This window comes from Pistacia vera, unplaced genomic scaffold (genome assembly GCF_008641045.1).
Source record: "Pistacia vera cultivar Batoury unplaced genomic scaffold, PisVer_v2 Contig821, whole genome shotgun sequence".
Classification (NCBI taxonomy): domain Eukaryota; kingdom Viridiplantae; phylum Streptophyta; class Magnoliopsida; order Sapindales; family Anacardiaceae; genus Pistacia; species Pistacia vera.
The window spans coordinates 48,101-71,411 of NW_022196692.1; the positions used below are offsets into that span (position 1 = coordinate 48,101).

General features: G+C 34.0%; 1 protein-coding gene across 1 annotated transcript; it reads left to right on the forward strand.

Moving 5' to 3' along the window:
* The first annotated feature begins 2,666 nt into the window (after positions 1-2,666).
* LOC116117786 (secreted RxLR effector protein 161-like) lies at positions 2,667-3,440 on the forward strand. Its single transcript, XM_031403801.1, has 2 exons — positions 2,667-3,245; positions 3,339-3,440. Exons 1-2 carry the CDS (start codon positions 2,667-2,669, stop codon positions 3,438-3,440), a joined length of 681 nt encoding a protein of 226 aa, XP_031259661.1.
* The last annotated feature ends 19,871 nt before the right edge of the window (positions 3,441-23,311 follow it).

Below are 23,311 nucleotides of genomic sequence, written 5' to 3' on the forward strand. Positions count from 1 at the left end.
GAAACCAGGAAATATTACTACTGTAACAAGACAAGCCATCTAAAGAAAAACTATTTTGATTGGAAGAAGAAACAGAAACTAGGTAATACAGAGAGCAACCTAGCCACCACTAGTAACCAAATGGATGAACCAGAAGTCCTAACAGTATCAATATCTGACACTATAAAAGAATGGGTTTTAGATTCAAGTTGTACTTCCATATGAGCCTTAATAGGAGTTGGTTCCAAGACTTTGAGGATTCTGATCATGAAACTGTGTACATGGGGAACAACCAAGCATGTAGAGTTAAGGGGATTGGCTGCATAACCCTTAGGTTAAGTGGGGGAAAACTAATAAGGTTAACCAAAGTCAGGTATATACCTGACTTAAAAAGAAACCTCATATACCTGACTTAAAAAGAAACCTCATATCATTAGGCACCCTAGATGAAGCAGACTGCTGCTATAAGGCAAACAGTGGATGGTTGAATGTCTATAAAAATGAAAATCTTGTGTTGACAGGAGAAAAGAAAAATGGTCTCTATGTACTTTGTGGGAGTTTTTATTCTGATTGTAACAGCACAACTCTTGGGTCTCCAAATTTATCAGTAATTGAAAAGTGACACTTAAGGTTAGGCCACATGAGTCAGAAGGGGATGGATGTACTAAATAGGCAAGGACAGTTTGGGAAAGATACTATCACTAGTTTAGAATTATGTGAAAATTTTGTACTTGGTGAACAGCACAGGAACAATTTTCCTAAGGGAGTTCACTTAGCAAACAACTGTTTGGATTATCTACATTCTGATTTATGGGGGTCAGAAAAGGTTAAATCTCATGGTGGAAATAGTTATTTCCTCTCAATAGTAGATGACTATAGCAGGAAGGTTTGGGTATTCTTACTTAGGTCAAAAGATCAAGCCCTAGCAAAGTTTAGAGACTGGAAAACCCTTGTTGAAAACTAGTCTGGCAGAAAGGTAAAAGCCCTTAGGACTGACAATGGGCTTGAGTTCTATAATCTGGAGTTTGACAACTTTTGCAGTGAACAGGGGATCCTGAGGCATAGGATAGTGAGAAATACCCCTCAGCAAAATGGGGTGGCTGAGAGAATGCATAGAACACTTCTAGACAAAGTCAGGTGCCTTTTGATCATTTCAAACCTTCCAAAAACATTCTGGGGAGAGGCACTCTCCACAGCTGCCTATTTAGTGAATAGGAGTCCCTCCACAGCAATAAGTCTAATCAGTCCAGAAGAAAGATGGTCTGGAAGAAGACCAGAACTAAGGCATCTAAGAGTGTTTGGCTGTGCTACATATGCTCACACAGTGGGAGAAAAACTGGAACCAAGATCAACTAGGTGTGTGTTCCTTGGATATCCAGAGGGCACAAAAGGATACAGGCTATGGGACAGAGAGTCACCAGGAGTCAGGATCATAGTGAGCAGGGATGTTGTGTTTAATGAGGGAGTATTCCCATGCAAAGGCCCTAACCCTGATGAAGGTACCATCGAAAGCACAGAAGTAGTTACCAGACAGATTAGTACCACTCAGATTGAGGTGAAACCCACAACCCATCAATTAAATCCACCTCAAGCACAAGCACAAACTACCCAGCAGCTTGAAACTGAAATTGCATCTGAGGAACTTGATCAAGCTGAAGATGAAGAAGTAGAAGAGTTCCTAGAACCACAACAAAATGAACTGACAAATTATCAACTGGCCAGAGACAGAACAAGAAGAGAGGTAAAACCACCCTCAAGGTATTCATACGCAGAACTAATTTACACTGCTCTACTTGTAGGTATTAAGGTGCTTAGGTCTGAACCTGATACATATCAAGAGGCCATGAAATCCAAGGATAGGGACAAATGGAGAATAACTATGGAGGAGGAAATGCAATCTTTAAAGGTAAATGAAACTTGGACATTGGTTCCAAAACCAAGTAATCAGAAACTGACCCAATGTAAGTGGTTATTCAAACTTAAAGAGGGCATTTCCATAGCTGACCCACTTAAGTATAAAGCTAGACTTGTGGCTAAAGGCAACACCTAAAGGGAGGGGATAGACTTCAATGAAGTCTTCTCCCCTATGGTAAAATACAAAATAATTAAGTTGATGCTGTCTGTAATTGCTTATCAAGACTTGGAATTAGAGCAGTTGGATGTCACCACTGCATTCCTTCATGGATATGAGCCAGCCTATGGGGTTTACTGACCCTAAGTTCCCTGAACATGCATGCCTTCTAAAAATGTCCCTATATGGGTTAAAACAGTCCCCTAGGCAATGGTACAAAAGGTTTGACACCTTTATAATAGGTATAGGATTCGCTAGAAGTCAATATGACAGTTGCTTCTATTTTAAAATGGACAATAATCTGCCTATTTACTTGCTATTATATGTAGATGATATGCTATTGATCAGTAAGTCAAAAACCCAGATTAGTAAATTGAAGAAGAGGCTAAACACTGAATTCAGCATGAAAAACCTAGGAAATGCAAAGAAAATTCTAGGCATGGAAATAAATAGGGATAGAAAGAGATGTAAACTTAGACTGCAGCAACAATCTTACTTACTGAAGCTAGTCACAAAGTTTGGCATGGCTGGTGCCAAACTAGTCTCAATGCCCTTAACCAGTCAGTTTATTCTCTGTAAGTTCCAATGTCCCAAAACTGAGTCATAACTGTTGAAAATGAAGTCTGTTCCTTATGCTAATGTTGTGGGGTCACTGATGTATGCCATGATTAGTATTAGGCCAGACTTAGCCTTTGCCATTTCCATGTTAAGCAGGTATATGTCCAACCCTGGTATGGAACATTGGACTGCTCTAAAATGGATGCTGAAATATATAAACAATACTGTTTGTGTTGGGCTTGAATACTGTAGAAGAAATACTGCACTTGATCTGGTTGGGTTTGTAGATGCTGATTTTGCAGGTGATAAGGATACCAGAAAATCAACTACTGCATATTTCTTTACACTGGGTGGAAATTGTATAAGCTGGAAATCACAGTTGCAGCGTATTGTAGCACTGTCTTCAACAGAATCAGAGTACATTGCAGTAATTGATGCAGTTAAAGAAGCCTTATGGCTAAAAGGAATTTTGACAAAAGTAAAACTAATTGGTGGAAAGGTGACAGTGTATTCAGATAGTCAAAGTGCGATCCACCTAAGCAAAAATCCAGTGTATCACGAAAGAACTAAACACGTGGATGTCCGCTATCACTTCATGAGGGATCAAGTTGCAAGTGGAATCATTAAACTTAAGAAGGTACCCACAGAATAGAATCCAGCAGATATGGGCACCAAGATTATCACTCCAGCCAAGTTCAAGCACTGCTTGAACTTGCTGTATATCAAGTAGTCTGGAGTGATAAAGAGCTATGACCAAATGGTACTAGGCAAGCTGCACAAAGAGACTGTTTCCAGTGCTTCCAAGGTGGAGATTGTTAATGTGGAAACCTAAAACAACGTCGTTTTAGGTAAAGGAATACGACATCGTTTTAGGCATAATAACTGGGACAAATTTAGACCATAGGATGCACTCCAGATCTAACGACCAGAATCAGTCACTCAATCAAACCATATATAAACTCTCTTTCGTACACACACATTTTAGGGTTTTCTGGGTTTGCATTTTTCTAAGTTAGCGTTGAGATTATTGTTCCAGATTATGGTGTAATCAATTCGAGTGGTTAGGGAGATTAATCATTCGGGTGAGAGTGTTGTTCTCTCGAGTTAGAGATATTCAAAAGGTATCTTGTTAGGCTGATTGCAGTTTGTATTTGTGTAGATCTGGTGAGTGTCAAATCTGTGTAATCTTGATTGTTCTTAATAATAGAAAGTGTAGTGAGCTCAACGTGGATGTAGCTTATGCATAAAAGGATAAGTGAACGACGGTAAATCGTGGCTTGTTTGTATGTCTATTTTATTCTTGATTCTTCGTGTGATTGATTTGTGTTGGTGTATAGATCAATATTAGACTTGTGTTCTAACAAGTATAAATTTTAATTTTTCACTAGAGGTTTATCAATGGTAGAATATTTTATTATTTCAAAAACCTCAAATGGATTGTCGTCATTATATGAGAATTCTCTGTCTTTTAACTCAAATTAGTAGTAATGTGCTGATCCTTCTTGTCTTCCTTCTTGTGACTTAGAAAGCAAAAGTTCCTTCCAGGTTGTTATGCCTAAAAAGTCACGCCTATGTCAGCTCATTTAATGTCTTCTTGTACCAGCTACCAAGCTCATATCTCCAAAGATATTCTCACCAACTTTATCTCATTTCAAAGAGATGAATGGACAAGAGCCTTCCATATGTCAAGGAACTTGCAAAACACTCATTACATTGAGTGTTTAGGTGTATAAATGGGCACTCATCTTCCCGAAGAAGGGGGCTGGGCTGAGCATATGAGAGCTAAAGCATAGATTTAAGCTCAATTCTTTCTCTCTGTAAACACTGTATTTCTTCCTCTTTGTATGCCTTACGGGCAATATCATAGAAATAGTCAGTGAGCAATAAAATAACAGTGGATGTAGGAGTCGCTTGTTAAGCATCCGAACCACTATGAAAACCCCTTCTTGCCAATCTTTTATTTATTTTTCTACAAAATATATAATCTCAGCTCCATATTCAAATCTCATGGATCCATCACATGTGTCTCCTAAGTCAGCTCAGTGTTTCCCACGTGCGAGTCGTTGGCGTCCAAAATTTGGTGGCCCATGCAGGTCCGATTCTCAAACCTGCATCCAAGTTCTCCGGTCACATGGCCAGATCATAGATCGCACGCGTCCGAGTTCTCCGATCATGTGGCCAGATCGTAGATCGCACGCATCAGCTCTCCAATCGCGTGGCCAGATCGTTAATCGCATGCATTAGAGCTTCGATCGCGTGGCCAGATCGCGGATCGTACATGTCAGAATTCTTCGATTGCGTGGTCAGATCGTTGATCGCACGCTCAAATCGCACGTTCAAGATCGTTCAGATCACGTGTTCAAATTGCCCAAATCACGTGGCCAGATCGTTTATCGCACACTCAGGTCGTGCTCGTTATATGCTCAAGTCGAGCCCAAGTCGTGCTCATTCAGGTCGAGCCTAGGTTGTGCTTGTTATGTACCCAGGTCGAGTCTAAGTCGTGTTCATTATGTGCTCAGGTCGAGCCCAGGTCGTGCTTGTTATGTGCTCAGGTCGTACTCGTTATATGCATATTGAGCTCGTTTAACTCAAATTGAACTTGTTTTGCTCTCAAGTTGAGATCGTTTTGTTTTCAGGTCGAGCTCCTAACAAATTTCAGGTCGTTTTCCTAACAGATTTCAGATTGTTTTCCTAACAGATTTCAGTTCGAGCTCTTCAGTTCCAGACTATAGCAATTCAGATCAAAGACTTAGTTTCTGAAGCGCGATTACGCACTTCAAAAACTGGGGGGCTTCTGTTATGCCTAAAAAGTCACGCTTATGTCAGCTCATTTAATGTCTTCTTGTACCAGCTGCCAAGGCCATATCTCCAAAGATATTCTTGCCAATGTTATCTCATTTCAAAGAGATGAATGGACGAGAGCCTTCCATGTGTCAAGGAACTTGCAAAACACTCATTACATTGAGTGTTTAGGTGTATAAATAGGCACTCATCTTCCCGAAGAAAGGGGCTGGGCTGAGCATATGAGAGCTAAAGCATAGATTTAAGCTCAATTCTTTCTCTCTGTAAATACTGTATTTCTTCCTCTTTGTATGCCTTATGGGCAATATCATAGAAATAGTCAATGAGCAGTAAAATAACAGTGGATGTAGGAGTCGCTTGTTGAGCATCCGAACCACTATAAAAACCTCCTCTTGCCAATCTTTTATTTATTTTTCTGCAAAATATATAATCTCAGCTTCATATTCAAATCTCATGGATCTATCACGTGTGTCTCCTGAGTCAGCTCAGCGTTTCCCACATGCGAGTCGTTAGCGTCCAAAATCAAGTGTCAACACAGGTCTATACCAAATTGCAAATAAGAGTTATAGAAAGTGCATAAAATTTGGTATTTAGCATATTACTAATTTCCATGCAAATTTAAGGCATGAACATATGCTATACAACCAGTATCTTTTCGGCAACATGACAAGCTTAAGCTAAATTTCCATCAACATCATATTATAATTAATATGATGAAGCTAGTAGTATTCGTTTTTTAATGTAGTCTGCTTACTTCTATTAATTTCTAATCCGTTTCCATCATATGCATAACATATGCTATACAACCAGAAATTACACTTTTTTTTTTCTACCCCAAAATCTAAGCTAATGATGCACATATATTAGTTTTTATTGGTTTCTCTTTTTCTGGGTTAGAACACGGTTCTTAATATTGTTCTAAACAATAATAATAATAAAAAAGTGACAGCTTTTCAAGTAGTGGATTATTACATTTTGGCAACTTATATTAAAGTCACCAACCTGATGAAATTAACCAGTTGTTTCTTGAAGGATACATAGAAACTTAATCAATTATTAGGGATATTAATTGTTGCATCAATTATATAGTGATTATGTGGTTGACACAAGGAAGTCAATCCTTTTGTCTGAGCAGGGTTATTAAATCTACTTTCTTTTTCTTAAGAATGGTGCTGCATCTACAAACTAAATACCTAAATTAATATATATGCAAATTGATTTGATTATACTCTTATTATTATTACATCATAAATCTATATTTATCAAATATCTATATTGAGAACATTTTTGTATGCACTCACGTTTTAGATGAAAAAAAGTTTGTATATCTAATATTAATTCTTTTTAGAGTAAAAAAAGAGTCACTTGTCACCTCGGAAAGTTGCGAAAATCATGTTCTATAACCGTGTTTCATATTCTTGTCGTCATCTTTCAGGAAATTTAAAAGAAGACTCTGGCCAATCCTTATAAAAAGGGTGATAGACCTTAAAAAGATTACTCATCATCCATTAATTCTTGTGATTTGACTAAATTGGAAAATTAAGAACACGGTTTTAATACTTTATAGATAATAAAAGCTGTAAGGTTTTAAGCAATTAGATATAGTTTACTCATAGTCAAAGTCAAGTGAATGCAGCGGTATTATTGGAACATTTTTCTTTTACTTTTAACTGATATGTTTATACGAATCAAACATTCATATTCTTCTATTCTTATTGTTTTTTTTCCTTTTATGCTAATAATATAACCTTGAGCATATTAATTCGAACTTTTTGGTCTTTGAAAATTCTTTGGTACTATTCTTTTTGCCATGGATTTTTTTTTTTTTTTTGTTTTGTTTTGTTTTGTTTTAACTTATTCTATTCCTCTTAGCATGAAATAATCTATATTACAAATTGTTATGACATTAATAAAATTATAAAAAAAAAAAAAAAAATCCTCTTTATTCATAGTGTAGATTCGATATCAAATTTTATATTACTCGTGGAATGGGGGAATATAGTTATATAGCTCGTGGATATTTGAACAATTTTGTAAAACAATATCTAGCCTTATGATTTTGTTGGGTCAATAAGCCATTAAACTTGTAACATGTAGACTATTCTAAGTATATGTTAATGCCTAAAAATGGCTTAAGTGCTAACAAGTAAAAAGGTTTAAGAGATGGCGGTGTTTTCATTGGTCTTCAGTCTTCTAGGTTGCGGGTTGGCCTATTATCTCTTTCAAAGCCACTAGAGCCCTACTTGAAATATATTATTCTATACATAGTTGTTATGGTTACTATTACCTCATTGATCAAACCATTAGAATCTTGACAAGTGTATCATTTTGGTGTATTACGGCAAGACACAAGATATTTTTCTATCGTTGTCTTTTTATTTCTCTTTTTCTAGGAAAATACGTGCTCCCTGTTGTTGTGACGCGTATAATCACAAAAAGTAACCTTTTATGGTTATCATCCATTGACTATATCGACCGTGTTAAAGAATTAACGCCACTGAGGTTGCTCGTGTAATGCAGCCGAAACAACATGCATATGACAATAAGAGGAACCAAGGCGTTTGGCCTTCATATATATATATATATATATATATATATATATATATATAACCTATAATATTAGATATCTTGGGAAAATCAACATGTTCTAATTTTGAAGTTTTTCATAATGCTTCTACTTAATTGGCAGCGTATGAAAACATTCGTCGCACACTTGTATAATGTGTTCCTGATGGCCCGAACGCTTTCAAAAATTTATTTTCAATTGAATTGATACACTTCTATTCTTCATTTACTATTTTCTCATGCAATATTGCATCTACTTTACAAACTGAAATTCTATCTATTATTTCAACTAAAGATGCACTTGCACTATTTGAATTAGCATTTTAAAATGCAATCTATTTCCAAATATTTATCATTAGTTGATAATGCATTAAGTTCAAGAAGGATACTTTTGATAAATATCTTGGTTGACACTTGTGTTATCATTATTAATTAAAGAAAGATGAATCTGCCTTAATTCTTCTACTATGCATGCATGACTGCTGAGATAGTTCTAAAACAAGAAAAACAACAATACAACATCAAGCTCTTTTTATTTAATTACGCTTTAATAACATATAATTACAAACTGACTTTGTTTCTTTTGCTTTTCTCTTTTTAATTTTTCTTTACGAACCACCAAAACCCTAGCTATTATTTCTGAGCGAGATAACTGATAGCTTTCAAATTGTAAAAACAAAGAAGGAAATAAGCTGTATTTTCCTCCTTTAATTTTTCTTAATTTTTCAGTTCATGATTGCAGACACCAAGAAGGAAATACTTTGTGTAAAACAACACCAGTGGTTTCCAACATTAGATTATCCGGCAATAAGGTGCCCATTAGCGCTAAAATCCATATCGTGGCAATTCTTCCTACCCCTGTCAGGATTCTTTCAGCAAATCTTGACCTGGTAACTAGGTCACTATGTTGAGTTGCACTGCATAAGCAACCAATTACAAAACCAATAGCCATGCAAAGCCCGAAATTTTCATGAGGATTCTAACATTAAGAGACAATGATGTGGTGCTAGTAAAAGTGATTGTTACCAAAGCACCCTCCCTGAACCGCGATCAGAATGAGTCAGCATATGATGACTTCGCAAATTGGTTGTCCCTCTATCTTTGAGTTGAAAGGGATGCCCTTCCCATCTCCAGATCAAATGAACCGTCGCGAGATCTCTCGCCATAATAACCGCGTGTGTACTGCAAGACGGAATCCACTCTGGCAAATATTCTTCTGAATTGAGGCATTATTGACCTGATATGGCCTAGTCGTCTAGCAAGACTTCCGATATTATGAAGTGCGATATTCGGATAGCTCTGGCGTAAGAGCCTGGTACTGGAATACTCAGGCATCAGTCTAAAGACGGCATCAGAAACTGGTGAAGTACTTAACACCTGGATGCTATCTGGGAGTGCTTGATTGTAGCCGAAACGACTGACTAACAAGAGCAAAATGGACACTCCCGTCTTCTCCATCTTGAAAAATTCGAAGTTTGCAGACAACCCATGAGCATTTAAGTCATGGAGAACACCTTCAACTTGAAAGGTTCTGTGATGGCAACCGTTAATGACTGACTGGACCCAGTTCTGTGGAAACAACACTCGGGGAAGGATTATTTGTGGAACAAGCACAAATTTCAGACGCAACAATCCGTTTTGAGCCCCCTGGATTAGGGTAAAGATTATAAGATGGCATGTTGATGAAAGAAATGAAGAGTAAAGTTGTTGATTTCAGAAACTACCAGTCGAGGCTAAGGGTTAAAAAAAAGATGGGATTAATCATCAAATTGAAATTTCATGGCAATTTCGTTAAAGCCTCTTTTGGGGCAGCCACCCGAAATTTACGGAATAATTTTTTAAACAAATATAAATTTATAAAAAAAGATTCTATCTTGACTAAGCTTGACAACGTATTTATTTACTCTGCAACCAAATAGTTTTACAGAAGAGATGGCAAGCAAAATTTTCCCAAAATCCAAACTAATTTGGCGAGAGCTATTTTAGGTGTTTCCATCTCAATCACTTTGCCCCTTGTTCCATTTCGTCTCCAATATGAGAGGGACATTCCTATTCCTACTTTTGAACAAAACCCACCTCTGATTTCTGCCTTTGTGATCTCCGCCATGTTCTCGTTCGCTGGAGCAACTGGTGTGTTGCTGGTAGGAAACAAACCCGCTTGCAAAACTTGGCTGTTTTTTTCATAATTTCCGTGGCTTCCGTGGGATTGGCTTTGTTGATCCTGGTTTACGCTTTGATTATGAATACTTCAAGATCGTTTCTCCGTGGGCCGAACTCAAGAAATGGGACGGAGCAGCTTCTTCTTGCCTGAAACTATTTATCTCAGTATTCAAACATTGTATTATATTTTTGTAGATAGTCTTTACTCCCGCTTCAGCTGGTGTCCAGTCTGGTTGATCTAGGTTTATAATAGTTGAACCTTCTAGTGTATCAAAATTAGGTAGATTATGTTATTCGAGATCTACTCTAATTTGGTGCATTTATATGTAACGTTTCGTTGTCATGAATTCCATTCTCTTTTACCATCTTTTTAGTAATTTTTAAAGCAAACTCAATCTTTATTTTTTGGCCATGAAATAGAATCAAGTAATCAATTTGAAGGGCATAAGCCTGGACTGCCAGTGATTATTAGAGTTAGAACTCGAAATCTGGTCTTTTTATCTGGATTTGGCAGAAAAAGTAATTAAAGATGGAACCTCAACAGTTTAAACAAGGAAAATGTTTAATATTCTTGGTAAAGTGATGGTCTTATTTGAAGAGATTACTACTTGATAATGCTTATCCTTTTGGTTTCTGGGAAATTGCTTAATCTCTCGATAATAATTTGCAAAGTAAATATCTAGTTAGTGGAGGGTTACTTTTTTTTTTTTTTTTTTTCAATACAATTAATGACATAAGTTTTAGCCTTTTAGGCATTGGATTTAGCACTGGATGGTTAAGATTCAATGCAACTTGCACATTTAATGTATTGGAAATAACACAAATTTAGATTAATCTCAGCCATTCAAATGTTTTTTTGGTCAAATTTTGAGTAAATGACTTTTTCCCACCCAATAAAGGGTTCATAACATTTTTCCACCTACAGACTTTTAAAATCTATTTTACTCCCAAATTTAATTTCGTTTCTGATTTCATCATCATTCGACCCCACACCACCAGTATTCTCTTCCTCGATTAGCACTCATCAAAACCTCTCAAACTTTACTCCCATTGGCCTTGTCAATCACTGGGAATTGAGCGATTAGGGTTTACAACCCGCCTCTCCCAAGTCAAATTTCAATCAATTCCAACCACCAAATTCAACCTTTACCACCAAAAGATTTATCGGTCCTCCCTCTCTCAAAACCCAACAGTCTGGATCGGTTTGCCCTCTGTTCATTGCCGATGTATAAATTTGGATATAAAATGGTATTTCAAAGCTTGTGGGTGAAAAAATGTCATTAAACTATTTGGGTGGGAAAAAGAATTTGTGTAAAAAATAGGGCTCCTGATCCTCCTCCCTGATAATATTTGAATGACAAAATATAATGTAACGAAGCATCTTCATTACTTAGTTTTGCTTTATCTCTCCGCAAAGGGATTTGGATCTTTCTTTCTTGTTTTTTCAAATCAAAGTTCTGATAAGGATCTATATAAAACACCAAAAGGTAGCTTGAAACGGATTCAGCTTTGGCCTTTTCACATATTTTCATATGCAGATGCCATGACAAAGATCAAATATCTGCCAACGTGATTACCCATAAGCTAAATATGTCCATGATGTGGTAGTCCTATGAGAAGACAACAACTGTGTTTACCAAATTTTGGAAATTGTCAGTTGTTCTCTAATGCTTCACTTCAAATTTGATCAGGTAGGAAATCGTTGGTAAATTAATAGAAAGTACAGTTGCAATTCATATAGATTTTAACTTAATGAAGCTGGAGAGGAGAAGCTTGTAATTGAATAAAGTAATGACTCTACACTAGTGTAATCAATATAATGTCTGAATAAGGGACATTATTTTAACTCTGAATATGTTCAATAGAATTATACTTAGGATCTGTAATTCTGATCAAAAGATTGATACCTTGAAATGGCTCGGGGTTGCCTGTCCAGACTGTTCATATATAAATATATATCTCCCATGGTTTCTGGAAAGTTTCTTATTTCTCTGCCTACTAAATTGTTGTTATCTCTGCAGTATATATCTATGGTTTTAATTTTAATGTAAAACTAATACTTTGCAGTTTATCTTTTTCTTTCTTAGAGTTGAGAAAAAAAAAAAATATATATATATAATATATATATATATATTATATATATATATATATATACATGAATTTTCTTTGAAGATTTCTGGGTTTCTTGGGTTGTGTTACCACGGGGTTTCTGAGTTGTGCTAAATTTGTCGATTAAAGAATTATTTTCAAAGCAAATTACAGAACTTCCCTCATAACCAAATCTAATTTTAATAAAACAGAAAAAATAAAAAAAATCATTGCATCATTACTTCATGATCCAAAGTTTGCAACATTCGCAGTACTGGGGAGAAATAGTTTGCTTTTAGAGCTGGAATAGTAACCCGTCTGACCCGACCCCCCCAAGGCGGGTTAGTGTTTAGCAGTTCGGCTTACCTCGGCCAGCCACTTTTTAAAATTGGTTGGCCCAGCTCGCCCGCCAACCGTAGCATAACCCGTTGGGTTATGCTATGGGCTGGGTCGGGTTTACCTCCCTTCCCCCCCCCCCCCCCCCCCCTTTCCTTTTTATATAATTTTTTCTTTTCTTTTTGTTTTTAGGTTAAATTATGATCGTAGTTTCCTAAATTTTTCATTTTATAATCCCAAAATATTAAGACTAGATTTTATAAACAATGAGTTTTTTAAATAAAGGAATTAATTTAATTTAAACTTCAATATTAAAAGACTCATATATCCCCACAATCTTATTAACAATAAACAAATAAACACGGAGAGATGTCCAAATCTATGATCATATAATATAAATCTAATCTTAATATTTTTGGGATTATAAACGAAAATTTTAGGAAACTACCAATCTAATTTAACTATATACATATCATACTACTCATGTAATCAATGACCTAAATTTTTTATAAGAAAGGCACCAGAAATATTATATTTAAAGGATATACAGTTTATATAACTAATTATTTTTTCATCATGTTATAATAACTTAAATTAAAATTTTATACTAAAAAAAAAACATGAATTCTATTATTCAAATTGTGTTTGTTCTAAACTATTGAGATATAATAACAAGTTCGAGTAGAGCAAGACAAAAAATAAGGAAGAAAAGAAAGTGAAAACTAAATCACATTTATTATAAATAGATTCTTATAAACTCTTTAACGAGATTTATATCAAAAAAACTATAATTTTTTTTTAAACAAAAGAGAGATAGATAATAGTTTAGTTAAATAAAATAACAAAATAAAAGATAAACTAGTATAGAATATACAAAGAATTAATTAAAAACTAAAAATAAATGATATTCTAAAAGGTGAAATAAAAATAGGATTACTTTTCAAGAGGCCACAATTAGAGTTGGAAAAGTAACCCGCCCGGCCCACGGCGGGTTACTGCTTTTGGCAGGTTGGTCCTAACCCGCCCGCCAACAAAGGCAGGCCAGGTTAGGCCTGCCATTTTTGGGGGAATGGCTGGCCCAGCCCAGCCCGCCAACCCTAACCTGTCGGGTTAGGCTGCGGGCCGGGCCGAGTTGACCCCCTTTTTTTATTTTGTTTTGTTTTGTTAACTTTTCAAATGAATAATTAAAAATTTATAAATGAATAAATGTAATTGTTTTTAGTTAATTTCTTTTCAAATATCAATAATTAAATTAAATTATTATTATTATTTTTTTGTTAACATTTTAAATATTAATTCAATTTTAATACAATAAAATTATAATATAAGAAAAATTAGATTTATTCATTCAATTGATGAAACTTTAGCACAAGAATGAATTATATTTTATACAAGACATGGAAATTTGAGAATAAGACTTTAGTATTTAATTTTTTTATATTTTACGTACCATAAAAAATAATAATAAAAATGTGTCAAATATTACGAAGTTTTATACATTTTAATATTTATGATTTAGAAGTATAGTTTAATATTGTTGTGTAAAATTATTTGTAAGAGTTCAATCATAATAGTTTAATTAAAAGAATTAAAAAATTGGGGGAAACTTGAAAAAAAATAATTAATTTTTTATTTTTTAAAATTTTTTTTGGGCCAACCCGTATGGCTATTGCAAACAAAATAGCAACCCGACCCGCCTGGGGGTTGTATACGGGTTGGGTTCAACTCGGCCCGCCTATTAGTCGGTCCGGGTTGAACCCTCTCTAATGCGGGCCGGGTTAGGGTTGACCCGCCTAACCCAGCCAATTTGTTCCACCTTTAGGCCCACAATGCAAATTTTGGTTAGTTTATTTTTTTTTGGGCCAACAACAGCCACGGGTCAACCCAACCAACGGCCAACCCATGGGTTAACCCGTCGGGTTGACGGGTTTTTTCAAAAAAAACAAAATAGCAATCCGCCGGGTCACAGGTTGCCATGTATCAACCCGGCTTGCCCGGGGGTTGCACGCGGGTCGGGTTCAACCCGGTAGATTTTGGAATGGTAGAGATAGGCTGGACAAAAGTGTCTGGCTCGGCCTAGGCCTGGGCCCATAACCTTGGATCTTGGACACTTGACACTTCTAATAATTTTTAAGGGCAAATTCGTAATTCACTTATACAATGCATACACTGTTTTTATCTAAGATATTGTTAGCTTGATATAAATATTGTATTATGAGATGATTATTAGAATAATACTAGAGTATAAACTCTTTATACAAACTAACTTGTCAAGAAGTGAATAAATAAATGTATATAAAAAATCAACTTAATAAATGTTTAATAAATATAGATAAATGATATGTGAATAGAAAAATAGTATCACATCAGTTTGTACACAATAATTTATATATTTAGTTTGTATATCTGGTAATACTTGTATTTAAGATTTTTTGTTGACAACGATTTGGAAATGAGTACTTCTTTGAAATTTCATCAAAAAGTTCTTTTTCCTGAGGCAATATAATTGGTTCTATTCTCATTTATATTAAGATAATAAACCCTCATATTTTTTAAATAACTTAAATCACCTACAGGATGGCAAAACATAGGGCGAGTTATGAGTGATTATCCATTCTCGGCCTTAATGGACCAAAAAGCTAATTCTTAAGACATCCAATTCAGTTTTAAAATTAGTTTTTTTTTTTTTTATTTTTGATTCTCTATGAAACACTCCATAAATCCCTTCGTTCATTTTTTTTTGTTTTTTTTAAGTTTTGAAACATTTAACATTTATCCCTTCACTTATATATATACACCCTTCCTATCATAATATTTCTAAATAAATTTAGATGATAAAGTTAAAGTTCCGATAATTAAAGATAAAAGAATCCACAATAATCGCAAACACATGAAAACAATTAAACAACATCAAAATATATGGATTAAAATAGCTAGTACTACTTTAAAGAGAAAAAAAAAACAATAAATTTATATGTGAAGCAATTAAAACTTACAATTTTGTATTGCTGAGATATTCAATTACAAATCTTCTTCCTTCATTAAACTATATATGTTTGTTCTAAGAATGATTTAAATAAAAAAAATAATAATAATAAGGTTTATAAGATAATGGAGGAGTGTCAAAAGTATTTATAAAGAATATGAAATTAAAGTTCATTTTAATAATTTAATATTGGGATAAACTTATCATTATAAAATTCATTAAAAACTGGACATCTTTAATATATGGGCGGTGTGCCAATAGATCCATTCAAGACAAAAAATAGTATATTATCGCCTTATGGGCTGCTATAGTGGGCCTTTTATGGGTTGTTTTCATAGGCTTATATGGGTAGTTAGTAATACAGTAACGGACTCACTTTGTCAGTTTGTTGAGTGACAGATTACTTTATTAAGCATATTATTTACCTTGTTTTTTGTAAGCAATATCATACATTTCAAGACATGTCTCATAATATTTATTTCAAAGGATGCATTTTGTTATATAGTGTTGTTCTATTATTTATTAAAATTTTTACTTTGTTTCAACAAAAATATGAGCTATTAGTTTCTCGTTTAAGCTGAACATTAAATTATTTTCCCTACAACCACAAAAGATGAATCTATTATTAAAGAAGACACCAATGGAGTTGTCAGTTCTTGGATGCTTAAGTTAGCCATTTGAAGTAATAAATCAGAGCCAACTCTTATTTTTGGATCTTGTTTGTAAGATTGGGAAAAATATATTTTTTAGTATTTCTTGAATTTTTATGTGTATTTACAATAATGTTAAACGTACAAAAAAAAATTACGAAGATTTTTTCTTTTACAAAGGGACGTGAGAAAATAAATGAAAAAATAAATTTTTTTTAACGACCAATCACCAATAGAGCTGGTCAAGGATCAGTCCCAAGCGGGCCCGTTTGGGACTAGTCCCAAATGGGACCAGTCGCTCATGAGGACCCGGATTAGTCCCTAGGATTGGTCCTATGGGCCTAGATAATTTCGTTTTTCCCACTGTTTTTTTTTTTATATTTTAGGGGGAAATGAAATTTTATAGGGGGTTTTTAGTATTTTTCAGGGGTAGCTTAGTAAGTTTCTAAAAATTTAATTAATTTTAAAAAATAATAAATTAATAAATTAATTAATTGTTAATTTTAATTTTTAACATAAATTCACATTTCACACATACACGCTTCACAAATAAACAATTAAATAATTTTTTTTATTAAATTATTTATTTTCATCGTCAACAATATTTACATCATTTAAATCGGCATTCCTAAAGAGTTCGAGTAGTTCAGGATCTTCAAGGTGTTATTGTAGTCTTATTTCTGCATGAGTCTAATGCCGTAAACACATTATCACTTCAATCATCTCATTGGTTAAAGAACATCTTCTGTCTTCAACAATCTGACTACTTGTTGAAAATGTTGACTCGGATGCAATTGTAGAAACTGGCATAGATAAAATGTCACATGCCATTTGGGCTACAATGGGGAATCGACTTTCATATTGGTTCCACCACTGAAGAATATCCATATCATGTTGCTCCTTCATCGTCATGAAGGACAGGTCCACTTGTAGGTAGCGATTAAGCTCATTTGGTCTATGTCTGTATGAGCTGGAGCTGCTACTTCCGCCACGTTCCACATACGTCCACTTGCTCGATCCTTGACGGAGGGCTGCATTAAGGTCCGGATCCTCTCTCCTGAACGTTCCACTTCCACTTCCACTTCCATTGTACCTGTTCTCATATAAAGAAAAAAAATGCTATCCATTTTTTGTTTAAAGTTAGTCAAATAAGATGTATAATCATGTCCTAAATGCTGGCCTATCTGAGTAATTATACAGTTAACTATATGTAATTTAAACCTAGGATCTAGAACAAGGCCTAATCCATATAAGACTGGAATATCTAACCAATATCTCTCATACTTTTCTTCCATCTTTAAAAAAATTTCCCTTAAATCATTATTATATCTGTATTGAGCAAAAGTTTTAGCAATTTGAAGTAAAATATCTAACACTAAATTAGTAGTTAGATAATAAATACCACTTAATGTATTAGTAGCATCATAAAAAATTTGAAGAAATTGATAAAAAAGTTTACAAACCGCCCAATCATCATAGTTGACAACTTCTTCTGGATAGTGTTTTTGGTTGACGAAATCTGTAATTTGTTTCGCGGTTGGCAAAGTTTTTTCCAACATCAAGTAGGTGGAGTTCTAACAGATAGGCAGTCCGTACATAACTTCAAAGGTCGAACCGGTGGGTCCTCTTGCTTACAATATTTGACGTACTCCTGCCATCTTTTATTGCTACCGCCGACAATAAATCCGATAGCCGTGCACACCCTCTCTATCTTTGAATGTATAGCATCTAAACCTGCTTTAACTATCAAATTGGTGATGTGGCAAGCACATCTCTGGTGAAAAAATTTGCCTTCACCACGCAGATCCAATCTCTTTTCAAATAAAGAGATTCTTGTGGTGTTAGCAGCTACATTATCTAGCGTTAGCAATACAACTCTATTAGTTTATAAATATTCTTGCAAAACTTCAAGAATTGTAAAATAAATAGTTTCAGCACTATGTTTTTCATATAATGGTTTAAAACCCATCAATTTTTGTTGTAAACCCCAATTATGATCTAAGAAATGTACTGTGATAGTTAAAAAATTGGTTTTTGATCTACAAACCCATATGTCTGATGTAAGTACAATAGATATATTTCTAAAATTTTGAAATTCGTTTTTAAGTTTATTATTTATTTTGTTATAAAGTTTTAGTATATCTCTTCTACTTGTACTTCTACCAACAGGGGTATATGTTGGACAAAATGTAGTTTTAATCATGTGAATAAAATAAGGATTTTCAAATAAACAAATGGGAGAGCTCGTAACGACTATGATCTTGCTATTTCCTCTCATGCAATATGTGCATTGTATTGCCATGTTGAAAGAGTTGAGGATTGTGGATTAAAATTAAGTTGAGTTTGAATTTGTCTACCTGATCCACTTGAAGATGTATCCGGCAACTGTATTATTTGGGGGTGCTTCTTCTCCACGTGTCGTCGAAGTCCCATTCTCAGTGCCAATAATGGTTCCACATAAATTATATATCTCACACGATTCTTCCCCCTCCCCATTTGGCTTTGGCCGTTTTGATTTGGTGAAGTGTTACAAAATAGGTAGATTATGTTATTCGAGATTCTACTCAATTTGGTGCATTTATGATGTAACGATTTCGGTGTCATGAATTCCTTTCTTTTACCATCGTTTAGTAATTTGTAAAGCAGAACTCAATCTTTATTTTTTGGCCATGAAATAGATCAAGTAATCAATTTGAAGGGCAGTAACCTGGACTGCCAGTGATTATTAGAGTTAGAACTCGAAATCTGGTCCTTTTACTGGATTTGGCAGATAAAAGTAATAAAGATGGAACCTCAACAGTTTAAACAAGGAAAAGTTTAATATCTTGGTAAAGTGATGGCTTATTTGAAGAGATTACTACTTGATATGCTTATCCTTTTGGTTCTGGGAAATTGCTTAATCTCGATATTATAATTTGCAAAGTAAATATCTAGTTAGTGGGAGGGTTACTTTTTTTTTTTTTTTTTTCAATACATTAATGACATAAGTTTTAGCCTTTTAGGCATTGGATTTAGCACTTTGGATGGTTAAGATTCAATGCAACTTGCACATTTAAGTAGTTGGAAAATAACACAAAATTGAATTAATCTCAGCCATCATGTTTTTTTGGTCAAAATGAGTAAATGACTTTTTCCCACCCAATAAGGGTTCATAACATTTTTCCACCTACAGACTTTTAAAATCTATTTACTACCCAAATTATATTTCGTTTCTGATTCATCATCATTACGACCCACACCACCAGTATTCTCTCCTCGATTAGCACTCATCAAACCTCTCAAACTTATCCCATTGGCCTTGTCAATCACTGAGAATGAGCGAGAGGGTTTACACAACCGCCTCTCCCAAGTCAAATTTCAATCAATTCCAACCACCCAAATTCAACCTTTTACCACCAAAAGATTTATCGGTCCTCCCTCTTCAAAAAACCCAACAGTCTGGATCGAGTTTGCCCTCGTTCATTGCCGATGTATAAATTGGATAATAAAATGGTATTTCAAAAGCTTGTGGTGAAAAAATGTCATTAAACTATTATTGGGTGGGAAAAAGAATTTGTGTAAAAAAATAGGGCTCCTGAACTACTCTAGATTATATTTGAATGACAAAAATATTAATGTAACGAAGCATCCATTACTTAGTTTTGCTTTATCTCTCCGCCAAGGGATTTGGATCTTTCTTCTTGTGTTTCAAACAAAGTTTGATAAGGATCTATATAAAACATCCAAAAGGTAGCTTGAAACGGATTCAGCTTTGGCCTTTCACATATTTTCATATGCAGATGCATGGACAAAGATCAAATATCTGCAACGTGATTACCCATAAGCTAAATATGTCCAGAGGGTGGAGTCCTATGAGAAGACAACAAACTGTGATTTACCAAATTTTGGAAATTGTCAGTTGTTCTCTAATGACTTTCACTTTAAATTTGATCAGGTAGGAAATCGTTGGTAAATATAGAAAAAAGTAGCAGTTGCATTCATATAGTTTTAACTTAATGAAGCTGGAGAGGAGAAGTGTAATTGAATAAAGTAATGACTCACACTAGTGTAATCAATATAATGTCTGAATAAGGGGACATTATTTTAACTCTTGAAATATGTTCAATAGAATTATACTTAGGATCTGTAAATTTGATCAATAAGATTGATACCTTGAAATGGCTGGGGTTGCCTGTCCAGACTGTTCATATATGAAATATGATATCTCCATGGTTTCTGGAAAGTTCTTATTTTCTGCTACTAATGTTGTTATCTCTGCAGTATATAATCTATGGTTTTAATTTTAATGGAAAAACTAATACTTTGCAGTTTATTCTTTCTTTCTTAGAGTTCGGAGAAAAAAAAAAAATATATATATATATTATATATATATATATATATTATATATTATATATACATGAATTTTCTTGAAGATTCTGGGTTTCTTGGGTTGTGTTTACCACGGGGTTTCTGAAGTTGTGCTAAATTTGTCGTTGAAGAAATTATTTTCAAAGCAAATTACAGAACTTCCCTCATAAACCAAATCTAATTATTAATAAAACAGAAAAATAAAATAAAAATCATTGCATCATTACTTCATGATCCAAGTTATGCAACATTCGCAGTACTGGGGAGAAATAGTTTGTTTAGAGCTGGAATAGTAACCCGTTGACCCGACCGCCCAAGGCGGGTTAGTGTTTAGGCAGGTCGGGCTTACCTCGGCCAGCCACTTGTAAAATTGGTTGGCCCAGCTCGGCCCGCCAACCGTAGCATAACCCGTTGGGTTATGCTATGGGCTGGGTCGGGTTTACCTCCCTCCCCCCCCACCCCCCCCCCTTCCTTTTTATATAATTTTTTCTTTTCTTTGTTTTTAGGTTAAATATGATCGGTAGTTTCCTAAAATTTTCATTTTATAATCCCAAAAATATTAAGACTAGATTTTATAAACAATGAGTTTTTTAAATTAAGGAATTAATTTAATTTAAAGCTTCAATATTAAAAAGACTCATATATCCCACAACTTATTAACAAATAAACAAATAAACACGGAGAGATGATCCAAATCTATGATCATAATAATATAAAATCTAATCTTAATATTTTGGGATATAAAACGAAAATTTAGGAAACTACCAATCATACTTTAACTATATACATAATCATACTACTCAGTAACAATGACCTAAAATTTTTATAAGAAAGGCACCATAGAAATATTAATATTTAAAGGATATACAGTTATATAACATATTATTTTTTCATCAGTGATAATAACTTAAAATTTAAAATTTATACTAAAAAAAAAAACATGATTCTATTATTCAAATTGTTTTGTTCTAAACTATTGAGATATAAATCAAGTTCGAGTAGGCCGACATAAAAAATAAGGAAGAAAAGAAAGTGAAAACTAAATCACATTTAATATAATAGATTCATAAAACTCTTTAACGAGATTTATATCAAAAAAATATTAATTTTTTTTTAAAAAAAAAAAGAGAGATAGATAATAGTTTAGTTAAAAAATAACAAATAAAAGATAAACTAGTATAGAATATACAAAGAATTAATAAAACTAAAAATAAATGATATCTAAAAGGTGAAATAAAAATAGGATTACTTTTTAAGAGGCCACAATTAGAGTTAGAAAAGTAACCCGCCTGGCCCGCGGTGGGTTACTGCTTGGTGGGTTGTTTAATCCACCGCCACCAAAGGCAGGCCGGGTAGGCCTGCATTTTTTGGGGAATGGCTGGCCCAGCTCGGCTCAGAAACCTAACCCACAGGGGTAGGCTGCGGTGGGGCCGAGTTGACCCCTTTTTTGATTTTTTTTTTTTTAATTGTGTTTTGTTAACTTTTCAAATGAATTAACAATTTAAAATGTATTGTTTTAGTTAACTTCTTTTCATATCAATAATTCAATTAAATTATTTTTTTTTTTTGTTAACATTTCAAATATTAATTCAATTTTAATACAATAAAATTATAATATAAGAAAAATTAGATTTATTCATTCAATTGATGAAACTTAGCAGAAGAATGAATTATTTTTATACAAGACATGGAAATTGAGAATAAGACTAGTATTAATTTTTTTATATTTACATACCCATAAAAATAATAATAAAGTGTCAAATATTACGAAGTTTTATACATTTTAATTTTATGATTTAGAAGTATAGTTTAATATTATTATGTAAATTATTTGTAAGAGTTCAATCATAAAGTTTAATTAAAAGAATTAAAAAAAAATAGGGGAAACTTGAAAAATAATTAATTTTTATTTTTTAAATTTTTTTGGGCCAACCGGTGGGGTTGGCTGTTGCAAACAAAATAGTAACCTGGCCCTCTCTAATGCGGGCCGGGTTAGGGTTGACCCGCCTAACCAGCTCATTTGTTCCACCTTTAGGCCCACCAATGCAAATTTGGTTAGTTATTTTTATATTTTATTTTGGGCCAACAATAGTCACGGGTCAACCCAACCAATGGCCAACCCGTGGGTCCAACCCGTGGGTTAGTGGGTTTTTTTCAAAAAAAACAAAATAGCAAAATCGCCGGGTTGCGGGTTGCCATGTGATCAACCCGGCCTGCCTGGGGGTGCACACGCGGGTCGGGTTCAACCTGGTGATTTGGAATGGTAGAGATAGGCTGGACAAAAGGGTTTGGCTCGGCCTAGGGCTGGGCCGATAACCTTGATCTTGGACACTGACACTTCTAATAATTTTTAAGGGCAAATTCGTAATCATTTTACAATGATACACTGTTTTTATCTAAGATATTGTTAGCTTGATATAAATATTGTATTATGAGATGATTATTAGAATAATACTAGAATATAAAATCTTTATACAAACTAACTTGTCAAGAAGTGAATAAATAAATGTATATAAAAAATCAACTTAGTAAATGTTAATAAATATAGATAAATGATATGTGAAAGAAAAATGGTATCACATCTGTTTGTACACAATAATTTATATATTTAGTTTGATATCTAGTAATACTGTATTTAAATTTTTTGTTGACAACGATTTGGAAATGAGTACTTCTTTGAAATTCATCAAAAAGTTCTTTTTCGAGGCAATATATTGGTTCTATTCTCATTTATATTAAGATAATAACCCCTATATTTTTAAATAACTT

What these genes read in the sequence shown, in the direction of transcription:
- LOC116117786 (XM_031403801.1), top strand. Translation starts at nt 2,667, where the DNA reads ATGAAGTCTGTTCCTTATGCTAATGTTGTGGGGTCACTGATGTATGCC. An exon ending in GAATCATTAAACTTAAGAAG is followed by an intron (nt 3,246 to 3,338) that starts GTACCCACAGAA and finishes TATATCAAGTAG; the next exon opens with TCTGGAGTGATAAAGAGCTA.